The sequence below is a fragment of the Scyliorhinus canicula genome, chromosome 15 (assembly GCF_902713615.1).
Source record: "Scyliorhinus canicula chromosome 15, sScyCan1.1, whole genome shotgun sequence".
NCBI classification, from domain to species: domain Eukaryota; kingdom Metazoa; phylum Chordata; class Chondrichthyes; order Carcharhiniformes; family Scyliorhinidae; genus Scyliorhinus; species Scyliorhinus canicula.
In genome coordinates, this window is record NC_052160.1 from 42,548,891 (window position 1) to 42,574,137 (window position 25,247).

Consider the following 25,247-nt stretch of genomic DNA (forward strand, 5'->3'; position numbering starts at 1 on the left):
GTTTAACTTTGATGGTGGAGAAACGTCTACAAACAAGAATAAGGGGCAAAATTAATAATCACATGTACAAATGGGGATTGATTAAGGAAAGCAAGCTGGATTTCTTCAGGGAAAATAATATTTAACTAACTTTCTGGAGTTTAAAAAAAAGAGGTAACAGAGGGTTAATGAGGGCAATGCTATTGATGTTGAGTATAAAGACTTCCAAAACATGTTTGATATAGTGCTGCATAACAAACTTGGACAAATTTATTGCTCATGGGATAAAAAAGACTTTAACAACATGGCTAAGAAATTGGCTGAGTGACAGGAAAAAGGTAGTGGTTAACGGATGTTTGCCTTGAAAGAATCTCTACAGTGCAGAAGGCAGCCATTAGGCCTCGAGAAGTTAGGACTGTTTTCCTTAGAGAAAAGAAGGCAGAGAAGAGATCTGAACGTATTCATAATGTGAAGGTTAGGACATAGGAGATAGGGAGAAAACATTCCCACCCCCAAAAGGATAGAGAACGAGAGGGCACAATTTAAATTAATTAATAAAAGAAGCAAAGTATTAAGAAAAACATTTTCACACAGCAAGTGGTTAGGGTCTGGAATGTAGTGCCAGAGGCAGTTCAATTGAAGTATTCAAAAGGAAATTATACAGGCAGCACGGTGGTGCAGTGGGTTAGCCCTGCTGCCTCATGGCCCTGAGGTCCCAGGTTCAATCCCAGCTCTGGGCCAGCTCCTTGTGGAGTTTGCACATTCTCCCTGTGTTTGCGTGGGTTTCGCCCCCACAACCCAAAATTGTGCTGGGTAGGTGGATTAACCATGGTAAATTGCCCCTTAATTGGAAAAAATTGGGTACTCTAAATTTATTTTTAAAAAAGGGAATTATACGGTCACTTGAAAAGGAAAAATGTGCATAGTTACAGGGAGAAGACAGGGGAATGGCACCAGGTTAGCCGCTCATTCCAGAGCTGGTGCAGGCACAATGGACCAAATGGCCTCCACCTATGCCAAATCAATTCTGCAATTCGTACAAGATAGAAGCTATTAAATTTCTTTTTTCAAATTTAGAGTACCCAATTATTTTTTTCCCGATTAAGGAACAATTTAGCTTGGTCAATCCACCTAACCTGCACATATTTTGGGTTGTGGGGGTGAAACCCACGCAGACATGGGGAGAACATGCAAACTCCACACGAACAGTGACCCAGGGCCAGGATTCAAACCCGGATCCTCAGCACTGCAGTCCCAGTGCTAACCACTGCGCCACATGCTGCCCTGAAGCTATTGAATTTTGAATGGCGTGTTCTACGTTAGGTAAAATACCTGTCTTAAAAATTTGTTTGCTATCAAAGCATCCGGAGAAACATCTGTCTGGTGGCAAGTTGGGCAGGTGTGTTCCTCAGACTCCAGTAGTGATGTTCTGATACCTGCACACATACAATTGAACAAAAGGAACAAATTACAGTTAAGACTAAAAAATGAAAGGATTAAGAGATGAGAAATGACGGCAAATAGAAAAAAAAAAACTTGCATTTACATTGTGCTTTTCGCAATACTTTTTGCATACTAATGAAGTATTTTTGAAGCATTGTTACTGATGTAACGCAAGAAACATGGCACCCAAGATGCGCACAGCAATTCCGACATACAGCAATGGGATGTTGATTGATGGATCAATAGTAGCCAGGACACCAGGGATAAATCCTCTCTCTTTTTTGACGTAGTCCCATGGAATCTTTTATATCAAGCCAAGCAAGCAGGCTTGGTTTGATGTGCTTAAGATGGTACCTCTGCTTCTTTGTACTGCACTGGAGAGTCAGCCTTGGTTTTTGTCGAGTCCTGGAGTGGGGTTTTAACCCAGGACCTGTTGACTCGAGAGGTGAATGCTACCCACTTGAACCGCAGCTGACAATAGAGGAATCCCAATGTCTGACCCACTTAAAAATTTGCTTCAATGGCAATGCATTCCCCAGATGTTGACTTACAATCATCACAGTAACTGTTCCCACAGCATGGTATGACAACAGCATCCATCATAAGATCTTTGCAGATAAGGCACAACAGTTCATCAGGGATTGGATCTTCCTCTTCTGATGATGATGAGGGCTCCTCGGGTAAGAATGGTGGCTTTTCCTTCTTGCCCTGTGCGTATGCTTCTCTGGAAGAGAAAATATTTAACAGTTAGTTTCGGTAACTGCAGCAGGTACAACTAATAAAGAGCTTAGTGCTATTCCCTGAAAGACAGCAGAGATTTAATGTTTGATTACTTTGTGCAGAGGTTAGTTAACATGTGAGAAAAGGATTCAGTGGATGACCGAAGAGACCTGGGGGTTCAGATGAACAGATCTTATGAACAAGAGCACAAAGTAATAAAGGCGGCTAATGGAATGCTGGTCTTTAAATTTAGAGGACTGGAGTATAAGGACGCAGAGGTTATGCTGTAGGCTTACAAAACTCTGGTTAGACTCTATTTGTGCAGTAGAGCAGAGATCTGGGCACCACACCAGAGGAAGAATATTTTGGCCTTGGAGTGAGCGCAACGTAGGTTTACAAGAATGAAACCTGGACTTCAGGGGTTAAGAGGAAAGGTTACACAAATTATGTCTGTTTTCTCTAGAATTTATAAAGTAACGGGGTGATCTGATCAAAGTCTTCAAGGCATTAACAGGAAAAGACAGGGTGGTTAAAGATCAACTGTGTCCGTTGGTTGGAGATTGTAGAACGAGGGTGCATAGACTAAAAATGAGTGCCAGACCATTCAGGAAAGATGTTAGAAAGCGCTTTTACACACAATGGTGGTAGAGGTTTGGAACTCTCTTCCACAAATGGCAAATGATGCTAGATCAGTTCATTTTAAATCCGAGATAAATAAATATTCAGTTAAACAAAGGTATTAAGGCGATATGGGCCAACGGTAAATATATGGAGTTAGGCCACAGGTTAGCCATAAATCGCATTGAATGGTGGAGCAAGCGCGAGGGGCTGATTGGTGTACTCCTGTTCCCATGACTGCCCAGGAAGCTAATTAAGGTAGTCCGGAAATCTTTCCAACAGAAAAATTGCACATTGTGGAGTCCAAACCCTTTCAATCAGATTAGCCCTGTACGTGTATTTGGAATCTTAAATTAAGACCGACTATTCAAACAGCTCATTAGTGCAGGTTAATAGAAATTAAAGTACTTACGCATCAATTGTGGGTATAGCGTACTTCCCAGTATTGGTGAGCATTGCACCTCTCATGTTTGGGTCATCAACTTCTACCATAAAACTGCGGGGAATCCCCGTGCTTTTCTTAATCCTTGGTACAGCTTCAAAATTTTTGTCCTGAATTTTATCAGAAAGAAGTTGAAGTACTTATTTTTAAAATATATCCAACTGTTGCTGACAATACAACTGCTCCCATGCATTAATCTTCTGCAGTTTCAGAATTTAGTGTTGGATGAGCATACATCCCAGAGCGATCACCTCGACTTTGAAGCTCATCCATAACTACGAAGATTCAGTTGTGTAGTTTATTGCATAATGTGAACACATTAAAGCCAAGTGTCGGGCCAATTTCACACAGAACCAGATTGCACTTTTCCTGGCAAGCCTGATCCAGGACAAAACACAATTTTAATTGTTTTAAGACTTATAATTTGCCATGTTCCAACTCTACCAAAAAAAAGTAATGGAAATCCATCCATCCAGGCAGCGAATAATGGATGATTAAATGAAGTTGCCCAAAACAGTTTAATCTGGCCACACGTCTAGCAAATGGCCAAGTACTTCAAGTGGACACCACAAAGTAAACGGATCAAAACCACCGTTCTAGATTACACTAGATCAATATAATAAAAAGTACAGCCTCCAGCAATATTGTTCTGCCACTAGGAATTTTTTTTAGATGCATTTCTGAAGCATTTTCGACTGGACCAACTTGTTCCTCCAGTTTAACCACTGGCCAGAGAAGGCAGAGTTTCAGGATCCCATTTCAAGAGCAACACAGTATTGTTACTACAAATTAAAAGGTTGAACCATGTTTACCCACCCCATTTGTTGGGCAGTTTTTAATGTAATGGCCAGGTTTTCCACAACGAAAACAAGTATAACTTGGAGGAGGAGGACCCAAAGGTTTCTTCATGTAACTAGGAAAGAAAAAAAAAAATTAATATATACTATCAGTTGCCATCTGTGGAAAGTCAACCATTTTTCAAATTTTGAATTACTTTCTCTTTCCAACTTACTTGACTGGATCATATTCTTGACCAGATTGAGTCATCATTGCCTTAATTTTATCTTCCTCTGAGGCGTTAGCTTCAGCCAGATTGGCCGTCTGTTTGATAGGCGTGTGTTACAAAAAGAATTACCACCCAGAATTCACTGTACACTCCAGTCCACATCCTGTAAAGAGTAGCAGGAAACCCTGTCCCTATCACTCTTATATAAGTATGTTCACTTATACCACCTTCGATTGGGACGGTGGGTAAGCGTTTATGGGAGCAAGAGTTCCTCAAGCCTGTTACCTCCAGCTGAATTATACTACCTTCAGGAAGTGAAAGACTTCAAATGCTCAATGTAATGTTCCAAGGACCCCAGTGAAATCCTCAGTGAAGATGTTTTTGTGCGCACCTGAAATTTTCAAACTAGATCAAAACTATCTTAAATCAATTATTTGTTCCTAGGGCAGCACGGTGGCAGAGTTTAGCAGAACTGCCTCATGGCGCTGAGGTCCCAGGTTCGATCCTGGCTCTGGGTCACTGTCCGTGTGGAGTTTGCAGTCTCCCAGTGTTTGCGTGGGTTTCAACCCCACAACCCAAAGATGTGCAGGGTAGGTGAACTGGCCACACTAAATTGCCCCTTAATTGGAAAAAATTAATTGGGCACGCTAAACTAAAAAAAAAAACAGAAAAAACAACTTGTTTCTATTCTTAAATGAAAATGGAGGTTCTGCAAAAAAGAAAAACAAAAGCAGAAATGTTCTTTCATTTAAAGAGGGATCCTGGAAGATTTTTTACTGAAGCAGACTATTTTGACGCCTGTCAGCCAAATGAGAATGATGACCATGCTTCATGGAATCTGTCACTTGTCTCAGAAATAAGACAAAGTCAATGATGAATGCTCAGTCCATGTCAGAACAAACTTGATGAATATCATTCTTACTTCTGGATTAATGCTGCAATCTGTGTTGCAACAAATTCAAAGACCCAGTTCACCTAAAATCTTTGTATTAAAAAAATGCTTTTAAGTAACTAAGGGGGAAATACAGACTCGCATAGAGCAAAATAGCAACTGTGAAGTTAAACTTATTTTAGGTGGGGCGAGACTTCGGGTCAGCACCTTCTCTTCCGTCAATTTACAGTAATTATCACTAGCTGTTCTGACAGTCCGAAGCACAGGAGATCTAATGCAACAGTTCTTTGGTGCTCACAGACCGCCAGTTCCAGCCTTTTAAGAGTTTTATTCCACGGTCTACCTAGCCATTTGGGTTCTATTCCCGACAGTTCACACATACTCAGCACCATTTCAAACACCAGCAGTGCACACATGTACAGTAAAACCCTTGGTAAGATCAACTCTGCTGACTTTTCATTGAAAGCGACAACTAAATCCCCGCTTTCTGTTTGTGTGGGCGACTGCTTACCAGTTTCTCAATCTATGTTGTCATCGGGTATTTAGGCATTCTGATTAGAAATGAAAATGATTGGGCAGCACGGTGGCGCAGTGGGTTAGCCCTGCAGCCTCACGGCGCCTAGGTCCCAGGTTCGATCCCGGCTCTGGGTCACTGTCTGTTTTCCCCGTGTTTGTGAAGGTTTTCCCCCCACAACCCAAAGATGTGCAGGCTAGGTGGATTGGCCACACTAAATTGCCACTTAATTGGAAAAAAGGAATTGGGTACTCTAAATTTTAAAAAGAATTAAAAAATATAAATGAAAATGCTTTAGTCACTACATACCAATTTACGCATGTTAATTGCCTGCATACGTAAAGTTTATAGGACTTATTTTTAAAAAGTTATATACGAAGAGCAAAGATTTGGTATCGAGTTCACTATTCTGCAATAAGCCCAAATTACGGCCATATCACATCAGGGTAAAAAAGTGCAATTTATTTCCCAATGAATGAAGCTCGTTGATCACACAAAACCGGAATTAATGCAGCCTAGTCCTCCAGACCTGCCATCACCCAGTCCAAGTGAGAGACTGGGATTGGAAAAATATAAACGCAAGTAGCGTTTGTGCCTGAGGAATCATGTAGGATAACTTGCAGAGCATCAACTTCTGAGGTTCTCTCATTGTCACTGATTATTAGAGATTAAGAGTGGGAATGACATAGGAACAAAAGAAGCACACAGGCAAAATCCACTCTGTCCCTAATAGGATGCTGTAACTCCCAAAACATTCAGAATCTGCACTTCCATACTGTGAAACCTTCTGTCCATTCAGTAAGTGGGGCAACTTGACTGTTTTCCTCTTACTTTAAGCAATGTGTCAAGTACAATCCTCAACCAACTTGTAGTTCAGATACCACCCATAACACAGGCTCTCACAATTAAGCATGGAACCCCTTTACTATAAACGCAGATACCCCCACACCGTTAATACATGAGCACCCCAAAGCAAAGTGTCATAAATCAGGGCAAAACTCATCCGTAGTTCAGAAAGCTACCCAGGTTTAATTTATAAATCCCTCACTATCAGAATCCAGCCGTACTACAAACTCAGTAAAAAGTCTAACAACACCAGATTAAAGTCCAACAGGTTTGTTTCAAACACTAGCTTGCAGAGCACTGCTCCTTCCTCAGGTGAATGAAGTGGTATGTTCCAGAAATATCTATATAGACAAATTCAACGATGCAAGACAATGCTTAGAATGCGAGCATTTGCAGGTAATTAAATCTTTACAGATCCAGAGATGGGGTAGCCCCAGGTTAAAGAAGTGTGAATTGTCTAATTCACACCTCTGGGGTTACCCCTACCTCTGGATCTGTAAAGACCTAATTACCTGCAAATGCTCGCAATCTAAGCACTGTCTTGCATCTTTGAATTTGCCTATATATATTATGTATGTTTCTGGAGCATACCTCTCCATTCACCTGAGGAAGGAGCAGTGCTCCAAAAGCTCGTGTTTGAAACAAACCTGTTGGACTTTAACCTGGTGTTGTTAGACTTCTTACTGTGCTCACCCCAGTCCAACGCTGGTGTCTCCACATCATTACTACAAACTCTGGTATGCATGATTACTCCCACACTGGAATAGATAATTGTTCTTCTGTATAAGCTGCATTTGTTTCCTTATTCCCTATTATAACTGGGAAAATTCCCCCGGTTGCCTCATTATAACGTAGACAATCACCCCGATAACCTGGAGAATCTACTCAACCACCAACTACATGTTAGTTAACCACAACTATAGTTGGAAAATCTCCCTCGCATTCCATCCCTGTAAACTGGATTACTTTAATTTCTCCCAACAGATTCTGACAAACTCCTCACAAAGCTCTACACTCCCATGTCCTGAAAATCAAAACCCATGTTTTTTTTCTTTTTAAATTTACAGTACCCAATTATTTTTTCCAATTAAGGGGCAATTTAGCGTAGCCAATTCACCTATCCTGCACATCTTTGGGTTGTGGGGGTGAAACCCACGCAGACACGGGGAGAACGTGCAAACTTCACACGGACAGTGACCCAGGGTCAGGATTCAAACCCAGGTCCTCAGAGCCGTAGGCAGCAATGCTAAACACTGGGCCACCGTGCTGTCCTCGAGCCGAAATTAAACATCATATTTTGTAACATATTGAATGGTAACAATGTGTAAAAAACACAGTAAGAAGTCTTACAACACCAGGTTAAAGTCCAGCATGTTTGTTTCAAACACTAGCTTTCGGAGCACTGCTCATCCTCAGGTGAATGAATGAACATTCACCCGAGGAAGGAGCAGTGCTCTGAAAGCTAGTGTTTGAAACAAACATGTTGGACTTTAACCTGGTGTGGTAAGACTTCTTACTATGCTCACCCCAATCCAACAGCGGCATCTCCACATCATGTAAAAAAACACAGTAGTGCACAAAATATTTCAGTGGTTTACACTAATCAGAATGGACTCATCATTGCGTCCTGCAGTTGGAAAACAACTTCAGTTGCATAGAGAAATATTTTCTCATTTCTTATGCCATGGTGATGTAAAAGTGGGCCTGTATTCTTTTTGCTAGCCCTAAAGGGCTTGTTTCAGTGCGCTCACCTTTTCCTTAAGGTTATTCCACACAGGAAAAATCAGTTTAAAACTGAATCTGTCATAAAGATTTTCATTTCTACACCATCTAATTCAGGGAGCACTTCCTTCGGGGACCACTTTCAGGGTCTTTTTTTTTTTAATGGTAAAAACAACAAATGCAGCTTAAAAACCATAACATTCAGTGAGGATTCCAATCTACTCAAATACTGATGTTGCTAAGTTTCTATTCCAGTGGCTATGGAAAAGCTACCTGTACAAAATGCATAACAAATTAAACCTGTACAGCCACCCGAAATGAGAGCCGGGGATATGGGCCGGGCACTGCAATTTGGAATCTGACTGCTTAGCCATAAACAGCAGGGAGGGAAATAAAATTAAAATACATTTTACTTCCTAGTTACTGTAGAAAATAGACTCCACACCAATGGACATGGGAAACAAGTTGAGAAATTCTAAGTATTGGCTAATCCAAATTTGGAAACAATTGAATAGTTTGTAACCAAATTGCATTCAAGTTCTTCTCAAAGTCCATCATTGAAATAGGATTTCAAATTACTAATGGTTACCAGAATGGAAAACGTGGAACTGGATGGAATTCAGACACCACAGTGGTCACCAATTTTAGTCAAGTTTCAAGAACTGTAGTCTGTCCACATGGCAAATGAATTAATGGTATGAAGCGACTAAGGTATGCAATTATCTTAACTTTCCTTTGGTTCAAATAGCCTGCGTGTGCAATTCGACACACAAACGAACTGTGGCTTCTTTGATATCAGCTTTCATATTTTAGATTCAGAGTACACGCTTCAGTTAAGGTCTAGTTTTCCAGTTGTTGGATGGTTGAAGCTTTTTCCAGGCAGAGACTTGGAAGCTGATATCTGCAGCACTTACCTTCATAGAAGCAGGCTTTGGATCTTTGTGCAACATATTTTAAACTTCTGTAAATAGGATATTATGGATTCCATACACGGCTAAGATACCAAGCTATTATGCTCAAGTGCTCCCAAGGACAGTCACAGCATGATTTGAACATACTCCCTGATATAACCCAATTAAGTCAGCTGGAAAGAGTTTGCATTGTAACAGGTTTCTTCCTTGTGGAGTTTGGAGTTTTATGTTGAAGTATTTGCATTTGATATCAACTGAATATTCATGTCCGTTTTCTTGCTGGTGAAATATTGATCAGCACTGGACTTCTTTTTGGATGCTCCTTAGACTTCGACAGAACCTGAATGAAGTGTGAATAGGCAAAGTCTGAGCCACAGCTAGGAAAAGCCCTTCATTGTAGGTGTAGCAGATTTTCCAGCCAGGCTCCAGAACAGTCAATGTAGTACTGGCTAAGACCAAATACTCTTACTCTTCCAGGCAACAACAAAAAAAAAATTAAAAAAATCACTCATGCAGATGGTTAAAAAATAAGATATCCGCAAGGGATGTTGATAGCCAGAAGTAAACAAGAGGGAAGTTACGTATTGCTGAACATCCACTGTGATCCATTAGATCAAATGACTTGCAATGTGGAGAATGAAAAGATAATGTTCTTGAGCAACCTCTTGTGACAGAATTCACGAATTGCATTTAAATATATCCTACAAATGATTAGGATCGTATCACTGGGAAACAGTATGCTACACAAATAAATCATTTATTCCAATGAATGAACCTCAGTGCTTGAATGCCATTCAAGAAAATGCCCACTGAAATACTTAACACAATGCTGTGAGGCTTGCAAATTAAAATCCAATCAGATGAGAAAACCTCACTGCTCACCCATCCTCAAGATGTTATTCACTTTTAATTTTAGTTCCATGATGCAGCAAAAAAAAAAAAGAGATCGATCCCATCAAGGTTTAACTGTACCGTTCACACAAAACATCTTTGTTTGAACCCAAACAGCACTGCACTTCAGATAAATACATGGCTAGAAATGATTAACTGCAGATATAGGTGAATGCGTGCAGGGTTCTGCAGGTGTACAAATTTTCCATCCCTAAAATGAAGATGCATTTTCTGTGCACATTTGGTTTAAATTCAGGTGATCCAGAGAGATCTACAAACCAGGAGGGCACGTTCAGTAAGGTAAGGCAACGGAAATACAATGAGTGGTAACTGATATCTGCATCTTTTTCTCCCTCATGGCACAAGCACCCACTAATTTGACTAATACTTGTCTCGCCCTATAGATTAGCCAAGACACACACACACACACAAAAAAAAAAATCACATAAGGTTTACAGTCTGGATTCAAACAAATGACCACCCATATACACCCTTACCAACATCTGGTCTTAAGAGAATATAGTTTATTGTATTTAGTGGTTTACATTTACATGATCAATGCTAAGCTATGCATGGGTCAATACAAACAGGGAATTGGCATAACATATTCAATTCATGGTTATTTGACTGTAGACATTGCTATAAAATTCAGGAAAAACTTATACACAAGATTTATACTTTCAATAATAACAGAGGTAGCCTTTGTTTCTTGGCTGCATTGTTGAGATTACAGTCTTTATTCTTATTGCTATACACTGATTTGATGGTGCTAAAGGCAAGAACCTTCATACCAATCACTGTATCCAGTTACCTGGGCTATTTTTCTATCGCCTTCTTTACTGGCGAGATGTTCAAAGCCAACAAAGGTGGAATAACCCTTTTAGCATTCACCACACGCCAGATTGAAAGACAATTAGCTACGGTTTTAAGTTCAGTATTTTCATAATTGACTGAGGTAAACGAGCATTATAGTAGCTAGGTGAGGCTGCCGAGGGACTTCCCTTCCATCTTCCCCATATCACTCACTCTTTACAGGATATTCAGAATATATTAATGTTTCAAGTTACTAACATTTTACACAAATTACAATATTTTAATGACAATATAAATGCATTTGAATATATGCAACATTATGCAAAATGATAATACACAATGCATTAATGTAAATTTGCACTGGATAATGTGGGACAATTACAGATTAGTGCAACATTTAATACAATTAAACTTTGCAATGGATTGAATTGGCAGGGGAAAAACACCACTAACAGCAAAAAAGAAACATTTTCTACCTTTGTAAGCTGGGCCAGAGAGATAGATGTTCCAGAGTCATCAATCTGTTAATGGAAGAATTAAATACAGACATTCACATTTAAACCATGATAAGGCACATATTTCAAACCCAAATAGACAGCCTGGTCATTGCTCTCATATTTTAGTAACAAACTCACCTGAATTAGTATTATTTAATAATATGCATTGCTAATGTACATGCATTTGAGTGTGTGCTGGGATGGGAAAATGTTAATAAAACAAATTCACACTACAATGAAACGCTCTTAATACAACTTTTGGCTTAAGACTGAACTTTAATAGATGATCAGATGAATAACAGTATGAGCTCAACTCTAATAAGTGACTGCATACAGTTGCCACTGTAACACAGAACAGAACTAACAAAAGGATGTGAATATTTTTGCAGACAAGGTTTATGAAATAGAAGAGAGAAAAAAGGAGAGAAAAGAATCTTGCGTCAAGTTTAATATTCTATCCAAAGTTTTGTGGTGGATGGCGGGGTGTAAAATGTCAGCTCTATGTGTTGAGCACAATCTCTTGAGCTGCTAAGGATGTAATGATGACAATGGAGTTTACGATATATCAAGATCCAAAACTGCACTCCATAGATAAGTCTTCCTGGAGTCATGAGTTCATTCAAACAATTTTAAGTTAGTAAATTTGAATATGTTGGGACATCAAGTCTATCTTGCAGAATCAGCAAGTACTTATGCAGGAATTGAGTTCACATTGAAGACAGATCACAAAAGTATGGCTGAAAGGTGGTGGCATCTTGGAAAGGCATAACAGACCAAGTAATCTAGCCCTACAAACCTTCATTGACAGTGGGAAATGGTATACAAGGAAGCTGCCTACATAGGGTGGGCAGGTGCTCTGAATGCACCATTTCCATTGTGCACCATGAAACAGACAAGTAGCAATGTCTCCTCTCTTCATTCCACTTGTCAAATATAGTGACACTTTTTCTGACGTGACAGTAATGTGAATATAAAATACTACTTGACCTCTGAACTTAAATATATTTACTCTACATGGATTGTCCAGTAAATATTATTTCCTGCTACTGCATTACTCATGTCTTTGTACTATGCCTTTCTAATCACATGATTCAACACAAGTCATTGTTCTGTGGTCTTGTTCACAGTTCAGGAGGGAATAGCCTGCCCTTTAACGGTGTTAGTAGCAACAGAATGTGTGTGACTAAGTTGCCTTTTCTGGAATGAACAAGAATAGGTATTTTTGTAATCAACTGCGTTCTTTTGGAATGGCAGCACAAACTCTGGAGCAAGAGCATAAGTTGTTGCAGCACTGCTGACTGGAACGTGACGCCATTACAAGTGTGTCGTGTAAAACAAGATTCTCCTGATGTCATCATTAGCTCTTTTGCCATTCACCTTCAATTGGTGCACTCTGGTTCTTGACCTTTGCACCAATGGGAACAGTTTCCATCTCAACCCTGATGATCGTGAAAATCTGTATCAAATCTCAACTTTGTCCTCGCCAAGGAGAAAAACTCCAGCTTCTCCAATCTCTACTCATAACTAAGTATCTCATCCATGGAACTATTTGGGCAAATCTTTTCTGCACTTGCTGTAAAGCTTTCACAACCTTCTTGAAGAGTAATGCCCAGAATACTCCAGTTGAAGTTGAACCAGTCTTTGATAAGAGGTCCATCAGAATGTATTTTATTAGCTATGCCCATTTAGAAAGCAAAGCATCCCATATACCTCCCAACCTGCACTGCCTCCTTAAATACCCCAGATCTTTCTGTTAATGCATTCCCTTTGAATTGTGCTCTATTTCACATTGCCTCTTCCATTCTTCCTCCTTCTCTGCATTAAATTTGATCTGCCACCTGCACACACAATCCACCAGCCTCTGCTCTCTCCAGGTATACTACTATCCTCTTCACAATACAAGTTTTGTCTCATCTGCAAATATAGCAACTGTGCCCTGTACACCCAAGACTACGTTATTAATATGTATCAATTGCATACTTTCCTCCTGTCTGAAAAAAATGTTCACCATTATCCTGTTCTTTGTCACTGCCAAATTAAAAAAAATATAATCTGCCATTAGTCCTGCAAAGGCTAACAGGATACGCTCATGGAAGATGGATATGCATGTATTATGAAAGGAAATGTTAACCCATTTGCTGCAAACACATTTCATATATGACCGCGAGAACTTGAAGTGATTTTTGCAAAAAGGCTATTGATTGTGCTTTCTACGTTATCCATCTCCAGCATTTAGGAAAAAAAATGCTTGCTGATACGATAGCCAATTAACACAATCCTTGATTAAATGGGAATAAGCAAAACCCCAAAAAGTTTTCAATTCCAGCATTTAATCGTGAATTTCATTTGTACATGCCAAACATTGGACTTCAACTTGAACAATTTTTTAAAAACTTAATTTAGATTCCTGGAACAGGCGTTCTAAAGGTTTATATATAAACTTTAGTTTACTTTCCCATTAATTTTCACTTTTTTTGACTGCTGTGATTTGAAGAAATCCTAGCATTGGATTTATCCATCGAGACAATCAGGGAGCGAAGAACAGCTCTTTACAATTCTCAACCAGTTCTGATGGCGTGATATTTTAAGGATTCACAAGGAATAAAAAAGGGTGCACAACAAAAACGCACAAGGGTGTTACCCAGACAGTTACATCGACAAACATGAGGCTAATTATTTTTCTCCTGCACCTCAGCAACTAAGGTGATTTGGTAGAGTACTTCAAGACGATGAATAATAAGTAAATAGAGGCATTGTTTCCATGCGCTAGAGACACAGTAACAACATTTTAAAAAAAATTAGAATATAGGGAAGGTAGAGTGCACAGTAGTTTGCCATCAACCATTGCTGTAGCAGTCAATAAATTTCAAGGGATATAGATAGTTGAAAAAATAAAAGTTGCAGAGAGAAAGTGCATTTGGTTAAGCTGCCTCACATGGAGAAATATTCCATAAAGTCAGAATGGGTGGTACCAGTGCTGCCAAATGTTATGATTCTGGGTTTAAAAGTGGACTGTGAATATACCTAACTGAGGTTATGTGGATTGACAAAAGCAATTTTTTTCAATTCCATAAAAAAGCATTTTGTTAGAATTTTCAATAACTTTAACCCAATTCAGTTGATCGTTTCAATTAAGCACGGTGGTGCAGCGGGTTAGCCCTGCTGCCTCACGGCGCCGAGGTCCCAGGTTCTATCCCGGCTCTGGGTCACTGTGTGGAGTTTGCACATTCTCCGTGTTTGCATGAGTTTCGTACCCAAAGATGTGCAGGGTAGGTGGATTGGCCACGCTAAATTGTCCATTAATTGGAAAAATGAATTGGGTACTCTAAATTTATTTTTAAAAAAGCATTTTGTTGAACCAGGACACACAAAGCAGTTAAAAACAACCAGGGCTAAATAACTATATAAGGCAGGGTGCTGGCTCAACAGCCTGGCTTTTGATTTATTCTGCCACTTCCACACTGCATCAATGCATCCAGAATCATTTTGTCAATGTAGTAAATAAATTTTAGGCTCCCCTTCTGTGCAATTCTATTTCACTCAAAGGAACAGAGAGTTGATAACTGGCTGGCGTATCCTGTTGTTCACTTAACGCAACTCCCCAAGTACCATGACAATGTAGACAGAAAGGATGCATATACTGTACAGGAATTAGACATGAAAGCCTCTTTTTCAATTGGACTTTTATTGGTTTTATTGGGCTTAGGTTACTTCCCTCATTGGGCTTGATTTAGAGTTACAATCATGGTATTCATGGACAAAAGCAAACAGATCTGCTAATGCTACTGAATATTTTTGATGCAATGTTACAACAACTCCAGTCCAAGTGATCCAAGTCCACTTGATGTCTTCACAAACAGTAGTGTATTTTAAACTCTTTGGGCGGCACAGTGGTGCTGTGGTTAGCACTGCTGCCTCACGGCACTGAGGACCCGGGTTCGATATCCGCCCCAGGCCACTGTCCGTGTGGAGTTTGCACATTCTCTCCGTGTTTGCAAGGGTTTCACCCCTACGACCCAAAGATGTGCAGGGTAGGTGAATTGGTCACGGTAAATTGACCCTCAATTGACGAAAAAATTAATTGGGTACTCTAAATTTATTTACATTTTTAAAAACACTCTTTACTCCTCAGAATGGGACAGCACAAGAGGGATTTTTCTTTTGCGTCTTATCTATATTTTGGACTGTATTGAGAAGGCACAATGTTAATAAGGTGTAAAATACATTCATTCCATTGCTCATCTGAAGTGAACAGAATTAGCCAACTGTGGCACTCCGAACCCCTTACACCATTCACCTCCACAAAACACCACCTAATCTTTAAACAGATAACTTCAGAAATCAAGAGCAACTGTAACAGTAACCAGCTAGATTTGGACTGCAGAAATTTTTTTTTGCATTGGGAGAACATAAAGGCCTTCACATAAAATATTAGATGAGGAGAGAGTTTTCTTTCCAGTTTCACTTGAGTTACTTTCATAGAATGTGCTGCCAAATATTACACCACTGGATTCTGATACACAGGGATATGCAACTGGCTGGTGGATGGGGTGTATTTTTTTGTATTTTCTAAAGCAGCAGCTCGAAGACCTGACTGAAATATGATTCATCAGTAGTCTGGTTTAACTAATCCCAACATATTTATCCACAAGTTGTTGCCAGCTATATGAAACCTGTTTGTTGGGGAGTGCCATTGTCAGCATGGTTATAAAAGCAATTTTAGTGAGCATCAAAATGAGTTAGATTAAGTTATTTTAAAATTATGAAAAATCTGGCAGCAGCCAAGTTTAAACAACTATGAATAATAAAATGCAACAGGGATGAATTCAGAAGACAAAACCAGCAGTCTCTTTATAAGGGTTCAAACATGGCCGATGCAAAAAACAGAAAAGTCACAGCTACATTGAGTTCAGTAACCAGGAATTGGGAGTAAACAACAGTCAGAAGACTAATGGCTTTACCATTGCAAAATAAAAAGTCAGATAAACTATATTGTTTAAAAAATATTTATTTAGGTGAACTGTACAAGAGGATATTATGAGTAATACAGATTGTTGCACTGGCCAGAGGAGAGATTTTCCTTGCCTCGAGACTGTTATGTTTTGCTGTTTCATCCTTAAGTACTGTACTCAAGGCTTCTTCAAAGAGGGAAAATAAAGTTCTGATATTTGAAAGAGAAAATCCTCCATTTAACTTGGAAACCATGCTACTGTCAGGAAAGGATTTAATATACAAGTTAGAAACAATTTCAAAACTTGCTCGTGACCCAATTCATTCCTTGGTGCACAAAAACTGCTTTTATAACCATGATTGTAGTGCCAGTTCAACGATCCTAACAGTCTAATACATACAAAGCAGCCTGGGATCCATTGTTAAAGTCACAAGGTTGAAATGATATGATGATTTGTGAAGTTCTTTATAGACACTAACTGGCCACATGGAAGCAAAATGGCCATATGGACACGGTGAATTCTACTTTGCCCAAAAGGATGGCCTGTGTTTTAAACATTTCCATGTTCTCTTGATTTATTGCTGCTGGTGAGCAGTGGGTAAACGATTAATCTAGCATATTTAGAAAAAAGGGAGGCTTAGGATTAAAAAAAACGTTATTACTCTGCAGCAGGTACTTTTTGGTCAGGTGTGCAAGCATATTGATAATTCTATGCACGATACTGCCATCCACATTTCCAATCCAGAGTAAACCAACAATTCCAATAGACCAAGGTCTAGTGGAATTATCTTAAGTCCTAATGCAATACCTAGAATGCAGTCCTTCTATTACTAGTGCTGAACTTACAAACTACTCAATATTGATTTTGGGTGCAATGACTGGCCTGGGGAACTGTACAAGGCTGTAATATAACTTCAACCATTTAAAATAAATAGCAAACTAAATATTTATGCTGTTTTCACCTTTAGACAGAATATGAAATGCCTGGTAATTCAGAGTAGATTTAGCTAAACAATCTGCATTATTCCTATTTTTGCAATGTCTCATATTGTGGATATGGAATGCATCGGCTGCTACTACAAATCAGTTAAACATCTGCTCCACATAGATAAGATTGCCAAGTGCTACACGAGTGACATCAAGGCATGATCCCCAAGATTTAGCAATCAAACACATCAAATTTAGCACATCCAATTGGAAACCCATTTTGAAGCCTTGAGATCAAATCAGGCAGCTCATTCTTAGTTGCCTAAAGTGGTTTCATTTCTTACACCGTTTAAAATACTTCCAATTCAGCCAACCATTTGTACTATTATCTAACCCACAATATAGTTTATCTGACTATTTAGACCAACTTTGAAAGCTACACTGTCTCTATCTCCAGAGGAAACTTCCTCTGATACATGGTATGCAAATATTCAAAGTTTTGCATAAATATAACAACTGAAAAGAATGGCTTCAGGCATCACCAATTTAATCTTAAAAGAGCCATTGATAGCACAAGGGACCTATTGTCCTGTTGAAATCAACATCCCAAAAAGATTAAACAAGGTTCTGAGGGCTAATGGTTTGGAGATGAATAAAGATTAGATATTCACATTGAGATGGACGTAAAATATCCTCAAGTTTTTTTGGCCAACATTTGCTCTACAATCAATATCGGCATTTGATTATTGGTGACTCCTTAATTAGAATTCTGTGGGACTGCGTTGTGTGAAACACATCCCACTGATGCGCAGGGTTAGGTGGATTGGGCATGCTAAATTGCCCCTTAATTGGGGGAAAATTTGACCAATGGCTTAGTAGCTGATTAGTTAATAATTTTACTGATAACATTTTTCCTGTTCTAATATAGGTTTGTGCATTGGTGGCTAACGATGCTAATGTTTGTCACAATCACATTGCTGTGCATAAATATTAAACAGAGTATCTGCTATAAGAAAAGCTACCATGAGACGGTTTTGCACCATCTTACAACCAAGTAAAATAGTAATCCAAACAATAGAATGGGGGAAACATAACGTGGCAACGGAATACATTAGGGGTTGCAATGAAGTATCAAATTCGGTCATGTTTCTGAATCACATTATCAACACAACTACCGTAACTAAAAATTATTTCAATGATTTCTCAGTTTCAGGAAGTAAATGCATGTATAATACATGATTGAAACGGTAATAAGCAGTTTGCAGGTGGATACAGCATGAAACAAATAAATCAGGTCTTCAATGGAGATTTGAAAACAACTCTTTCTTCCAATACAACCCATCTATCTTCTGTTTATACCATAAACATCCTGCTTAGTATGTTGTATATCCCATTACCACTGCTAAACACTGACCTCGCTTAGCTTTCCCTGCAGTCTGGTAACTAGGTCTGTAACCTCTTTCTCTTGCCTTCCCCTGTTGCCTCCATGAGCAAAAGGATAAAACTTGACAAAACAGAATGAAGGAAAATTATGAATTCAAAAACAGCAGAAAACGTGAAGAGAAACAGATCAAGACAAGTGGAAAACAGTGGAACAAATACGTGACAAATGAGTTAACATTGCTGAGTGGCAGTGGCAGTTACTGAATATTAGCATTACGAATACAGAAACATAAAAAGGGAAATCCCTGACATGTCCATAACTAAAGGATGATCAATGTTCTCAGATAAGGGGAAGATTAAACAGTACTGAAGTACAATTAATACTCTATGGCTACAAAAGATCAGAAGTCAGATATTTACTAGGTGCATTTATTACGGAGGGCTTGCTCTATAATTACCATTAAGTAGGTTTAAATATTCAGTGCAGTATTTTGTTGCAAGAAAGTGTCAATTGTGGTGGTACATGTCAAGCGAATTAATTAAATTAATCTATAGATTATTACCAAATATGTAAGCCATTGCATAAATTTGTTATCCTAGTGTTTTAATTCAAGTACAAGAGCTCTCTCACTGTAAATGTGTCTCATTTACAGAGGGAGAGCACTGACCAGCAATGGTCAGTCCTTTCTTTGAAATCTCAATGCCATCTTAAGATTGTTACAACTTGTAAAAATCAGAATACAGTATACATTTCAAATTATTCAATCAATTTTTTTAGCACTAAATTTCTAATTGGCCGATTTACATTGCTTAGGTGACTAGGAATATTAATGCAAAAAACCTTCCAGTTCTTGTGTTTGAGAATGAGGATGCACCCAGTGCACTTCCTAACATGGAAGTACAGCAACATGAAAGATTAGTCCCTCCCATTCCTATCCATTGACAGGACTAACTGGAACAAATGTTCCAAACTCAAGATCGGAGGGCGTACCATGTTCATTCTCAGTGATTGGAGTCAAATACCAGAGCAGCCTGTAACACTGTCGGTCCAACAGAGTAGTTTCAATGCTACTTCCTTCCTTCATTCATTTGTGCATTGTGCTAATGTTAAAAATGAGCAGTCGGATCGTTCAGTGAGGTCATCTAATGTTTTTACTGTGCATTTAGGCCTCATTCTTCGGGCAAAACATTATAGCAAGGTCACATGTACCTGCTCCAATGGTTGAGGCAAATGCTGAAGATTGCATGACACAATTAAGACAGGGGGCTGTAAAATCCTAACAACATTTCTCCTTCAACCATCAATTTAAAAAAAAACATTGGCCATTCATCTTATTGCTGTTTGTGGATGTGGTCGTAAAATGGTTGGTGCACTCACATGCTCAACAGTCAGTCTACTTCAAAACAAATTTCTCCTGTGGTGCACGTTGAAACTTGACAAAAGCAACTATATAAATGCCAATATGTCATTTAGAACATAGAACATTACAGCGCACTACGGGCCCTTCAGCCCTCGATGTTGCGCCGACCTGTGAAACCATCTGAAGCCTATCTGACCTACACTATTCCATTTTCATCCATATGTCTATCCAGTGACCACTTAAATGCCCTTAAAGTTGGTGAGTCTACTACTGTTGCAGGCAGGACGTTCCACACCCCTACTACTAAAGAAACTGCCTCTGACATCTGTCCTATATCTACCATCCCTCAATTTAAAGCTGTGTCCCCTCGTGTTTGTCATCCCCATCCGAGGAAAAAGACTCTCACTGTCCACCCTATCTAACCCTCTGACTATCTTATATGTCTCTATTAAGTCACCTCTCAGCCTTCTTCTCTCTAACGAAAACAACTTCAAGTCCCTGAGCCTTTCCTCGTAAGACCGTCCCTCCATACCAGGCAACGTCCTAGTAAATCTCCTCTGAACCCTTTCCAAAGCTTCCACATCCTTCCTATAATGTGGTGACCAGAACTGCACGCAGTACTCCAGGAGCGGCCGCACCAGTTATGTACAGCTGCAGCATGACCTCGTGGCTCCGAAACTCAATCCCCCTACTGATAAAGGCTAGCACACCATAAGCCTTCTTAACAGCCCTATTAACCTGGGTGGCAACTTTCAGGGATTTATGTACCTGGATGCCAAGATCCCCCTGTTCATCTACACTACCAAGAATCTTGCCATTAGCCCAGTACTCTGCATTCCTGTTACTCCTTCCAAAGTGAACCACATCACACTTTTCCGCATTAAACTCCATCTGACACCTCTCAGCCCAGTTCTGCAGCTTATCTATGTCCCTCGGTATCCTATAACATCCTTCAGCACTATCCACAACTCCACCGACCTTCATGTCATCTGCAAATTTACTAATCCATCCTTCTACACCCTCTTCCAGGTCATTTATAAAAATGACAAACAGCAGTGGCCCCAAAACAGATCCTTGCGGTACACCACTAGTAACTGAACTCCAGGATGAACATTTGCCATCAACCACCACCCCCTCTTCTTTCAGCTAGCCAATTACTGATCCAAACCGCTAAATCACCTTCAATCCCATACTTCCGTATTTTCTGCAATAGCCTGCCGTGGGGAACCTTATCAAACGCTATACTGAAATCCATTTGTTGCTTGTGAAGGTGCATCAAGAATCTATTTTTGTTTGATAAGGTCACCTGCACTATTACTTGTTTTGTTTCAGGAGGACTAAGAATATGGGGAATCCTTAGAACACTTCATCGTGGTTAAACATTTTAGTGCATTTTTCTTTTCGCACCTAGGATGGGAACAAATGGACCCTTCATCTGTTTATGCAGTCAGTGAAAAAAGGCCACTGAATGGAGTTGACTTTGCTCATGTTTCTAAAGTTGATTTACACTAACTACATCACCTTTTTTGATTTTTAATGGAAACCTCAGCATCCATAGCTTTGACCAGACTGGTTTACACCATATGGCATACAAATTTGGTGCGTTAAAACACTGCACCACCTCACCTTGGTAAAGGCCAAGGACATGATCAGAATGTATGGAAATCACTTCACACACAACTTAGTACAGGGTTCAGTTGTATGGAACTTGCACAATTCATTCTATTCCCTCTCTTTCCATCCCAAAAGTGGAATTCACTGAAACCTGACCTAAATAATGCTAATGCTTAAGTGCACCCACAAGCAGATGCTACAAACTTTTAAAACAGAACCACACAGCTAAGCCTTAAAAAAAAAATTAGCAGCATTAGTTCTCAGCAAAGTAGTAGATAGAAAAGGCATCATTCTGCGATCTGGGATTTACCTGGGCTGGAATAGAAAATCTACAATTTTTACTGTATGTTGCACTGACATCTGATTTAACATGATGAATGTCATGGCAGAGGCCTCTCTGCATCTAAAAATGTAGTAGTAGCCCACAAAAGCAATTTTATGGAGATTTGCAGATTTGGTTAGAAGGCTTGCAAGCTACTTTTGAAGTTTTCCAAATCGAGATTCAAAATCAAACAAATATTTAGCATTGATATTAATTGGCTAGATCTAAAGTAGACAACCAAATTCTCAGTGTGCCTCATTAGCTCAATCAACATAATGAAAGTTTATTATTTTAAGATATACATTTTATTTATAGGGCTCAAACAAAAAGGATTCAACTATTACATCATAGGTAACACAGAAGGGCAAAACAGCCAGAATTAAGCTTTAAATTGACAAATCAGGGGATTTCTGTGGTGCGCATTTGAAAAATCATGTACATACGGTATGGAATAGTTTATTACCAATACAGACATAAAAAATATCAGTTTAAGTCGCACCACAAAAGCCTACTGACTTCCATTTATTTGCAAAGTTCTGTAGCCAGAAAAGGAAAATTAACAGAAGGATTGAATATTTCTGTTATTTAGTGATACTTGTCAAATTTTAGTTTGTTTGAGCTCAAAGTTTTAAAACAAGTGCTGCTATGGAAATGGAATATCAAGGAAGTGTTAAAACTGAACAAATTCAACACCTGCTTTATATCCAACAAGTACGAGAGTCTAATGTGGATTTTTCATGTGCCTTATCATAGCGTAAAGAAACCTGTTTCATAATTATTAAATCATAAAAAGTTGAGTGATACAATGTGAAATGGAAGATAATATACTTCAAACATTCTTTATTTGAATAAACAGAATGCACATAGCCTATACACATGTAATACTAAATAAAGACAGACATCACATGAACACTTTCATGTTCACCAAGTAGACCGTTGAACCACAAGCTCTGAAAATGATCATACACTGATCTGTACAACGTTGAGTCATACAGAAATTAACTAGCATTTTCAATGTGAAATACAGTGCATTATCTTGCACCACTATTAGGTCACGCATACAGATATGTGCAAATATGGGCAATTATTTCTGAAGATTATCCATCAGTATTTTAAAATACTACGAATTCATTTTAGTAGGCATTACAAAACATACCCTAGTCAAGTGTGTATCATGGTATACTTAAGTTTATGCATTGCTTTTAAAACTATTTAAAAAATAATTAACATTATTGGCTAATGGTTATCATTTAAAAATAACAACTTAGATGTAACAAATCAAGAAAAGGTTCAGATTGTATTTTTGTTTTACATACTGCTTTCGATGTTCCACTTGCTGGTTCAGAACGATCTCTGAAAAGTAGAAGAGTTTGTAAAGATGTTACAGTCATGTGTTTTGCATTCACAAGATAAACAAAAGCTAATCTGTAAACAAGATGGCCAAGAGACAGAAATCATAATTTTCAGGCAATATGTAATCACAAAACTACAGAATCCTTCCATAATGAATTCTGAATCAAAAATGTTCCCACAGTGGGCTTTGTAAAATCTTGAGGGTCTTTTCAAGATTACATGATTCACTAGCCCTGACCAAAAGAATGTGCAATCCTGCTTGACCCCTCATCTTGGTACATTTGGAACAGAATACCGTACAAATACAAGGCTTCTTTCAAAATGGATGTAGCCTACTCGACTCAAAGTCACTTAATTCCTGGTTGATTTTTATGCTTTATTCACTACTGAACATAACAAGTGCAAAACAAAAGGTGCATCAGAACAATAAAAATATTTAAATGCAACACAAAATACTTGTTAGAAGTGTTCTATGAATGCCTCATCAAGTTTAAAGAATACGCACTAGATCAGCCACCGTTAAGATAAATCTTCCTGCTTTGAAAGAAAAACAGAAAAGGCTGGAAATACTCAGGTCAGGAAACTATGCAGAGTTAAGATTTCAAGCAGCTGATCTTTTCATAGAATTTACAGTGGAGGCCATTCGGCCCATCGAGTCTTCATCAGCTCTTGGAAAGAGCACCCTACCCAAGCCCACACCTCCACCCTCTCCCCATAACCCAGTAACCCTTCCCAATACTAAGGGCAATTTTGGACACCAAGGGCAATTTAGCATGGCCAATCCACCTAACCTGCACATCTTTGGACTGTGGGAGGAAACCGGAACACCTGGAGGTAACCCATGCACACACAAGAAGAACGCGCAGACTCCGCACAGACAGTGACCCAAGCTGAGAATAGAATCTGGGACGCTGGAGCTGTGAAGCAATTGTGCTATCCACAATGCTACCCCGAGTGTTTCCAGCATTGTTTCTTTTCAGATTTCCAGTATCTGCAGTATTTTGCTTCCTTCTTGGGACATAAATGGGCCATTGCAACTAAATTACGTCCAAAGTCTAAGAACAAACACAATACATTACATCAAAAGAACGGAGTGTCCATCATATTGCACAGGAATGCAACCAAGGCTCTTTACCACAAGGTGAACAGATACTTAGTACATACAACACAGAAGGAGGCCACTCTGCCCAACAAATCCATCCTGGTGTTTATGCAACACACAAGTCTCTTCCCAGCAGCATCACTATATACTTACATGCCATTCTCCCTTAGGTTTATATCCAGATTCTCCTTAAATATACTAAGGCTATTCCTCTCAATTACACCTTGTGGTAGCAAGTTTCACATTCCCACCACTCTGGGTAAGGAAGTTTTCCCTGAATTCCGTATTGCATTAATTAGTGACATATTTATGGCACGCAGTTCTGGTCTTACCTGCAAATGAAAATAACCTTCTCTACATCTACCCTAACAAACCCTTACATAAAATGTTTAAAACCCTCAATTAAGCCATCTTCTCCAGTTTAATCTTTCCCGTTCATGTTGTTAAGATTCAAACATCCTTCTCTACTTTTCAATTCTACCCCTCCAGAAATGAACCCCAATGCTTGCTTTTACCATTTGATGCTTTTAATTGGTGTTACATTTCGTAATTTTGTGCAACTGTCACCCCAAATCCATTTGGTCCCTGTAGATACTTATTTTACTGAAGCTACTTATCATTACTACCAAATTATACCATCTCTTATTTTTCGACATCGACATTCACTTGCCAGCATTGTACGCCATTCCACAAGTTTATTCATACTATCCTGTATTTTGTCTCAGTCCTCCTATTAATTACAGCCCTCAATTTGGGGCGATCTGCAAAATTTGAAATTCTGCTTCTAACACAAGTCTAAATCGCTTGCCATTGGTGACCAAAATGGTCCCAGCATATTTCTTCAAGAGACAGCCATTCTCAGTTTGCCAGTCTTACTAGGACCAGTTTGCCAGTCCTGAATGAACAGAACTTGAATTACCATGATCTTACAATATGAAGA

General features: G+C 39.0%; 1 protein-coding gene across 4 annotated transcripts in view; it reads right to left on the reverse strand.

Annotated features, from left to right (window-relative positions):
* rbbp6 (retinoblastoma binding protein 6) overlaps positions 1 to 25,247 on the reverse strand; it is a 53,906-nt gene that overhangs the window by 18,047 nt on the left and 10,612 nt on the right. For 3 of the 4 annotated variants that reach the window (XM_038820861.1, XM_038820857.1, XM_038820858.1), the window contains 8 exons: positions 23,169 to 23,205; positions 18,587 to 18,676; positions 11,274 to 11,318; positions 4,215 to 4,303; positions 4,019 to 4,115; positions 3,173 to 3,312; positions 1,974 to 2,146; positions 1,312 to 1,415 (listed from right to left, as the gene is read on the reverse strand). In XM_038820861.1, coding sequence (XP_038676789.1) covers positions 1,312 to 1,415; positions 1,974 to 2,146; positions 3,173 to 3,312; positions 4,019 to 4,115; positions 4,215 to 4,303; positions 11,274 to 11,318; positions 18,587 to 18,676; positions 23,169 to 23,205 — 775 coding nt within the window. The remainder of the gene's footprint in view (positions 1 to 1,311; positions 1,416 to 1,973; positions 2,147 to 3,172; positions 3,313 to 4,018; positions 4,116 to 4,214; positions 4,304 to 11,273; positions 11,319 to 18,586; positions 18,677 to 23,168; positions 23,206 to 25,247) is intronic. The other variant, XM_038820859.1, reaches the window with a different exon arrangement.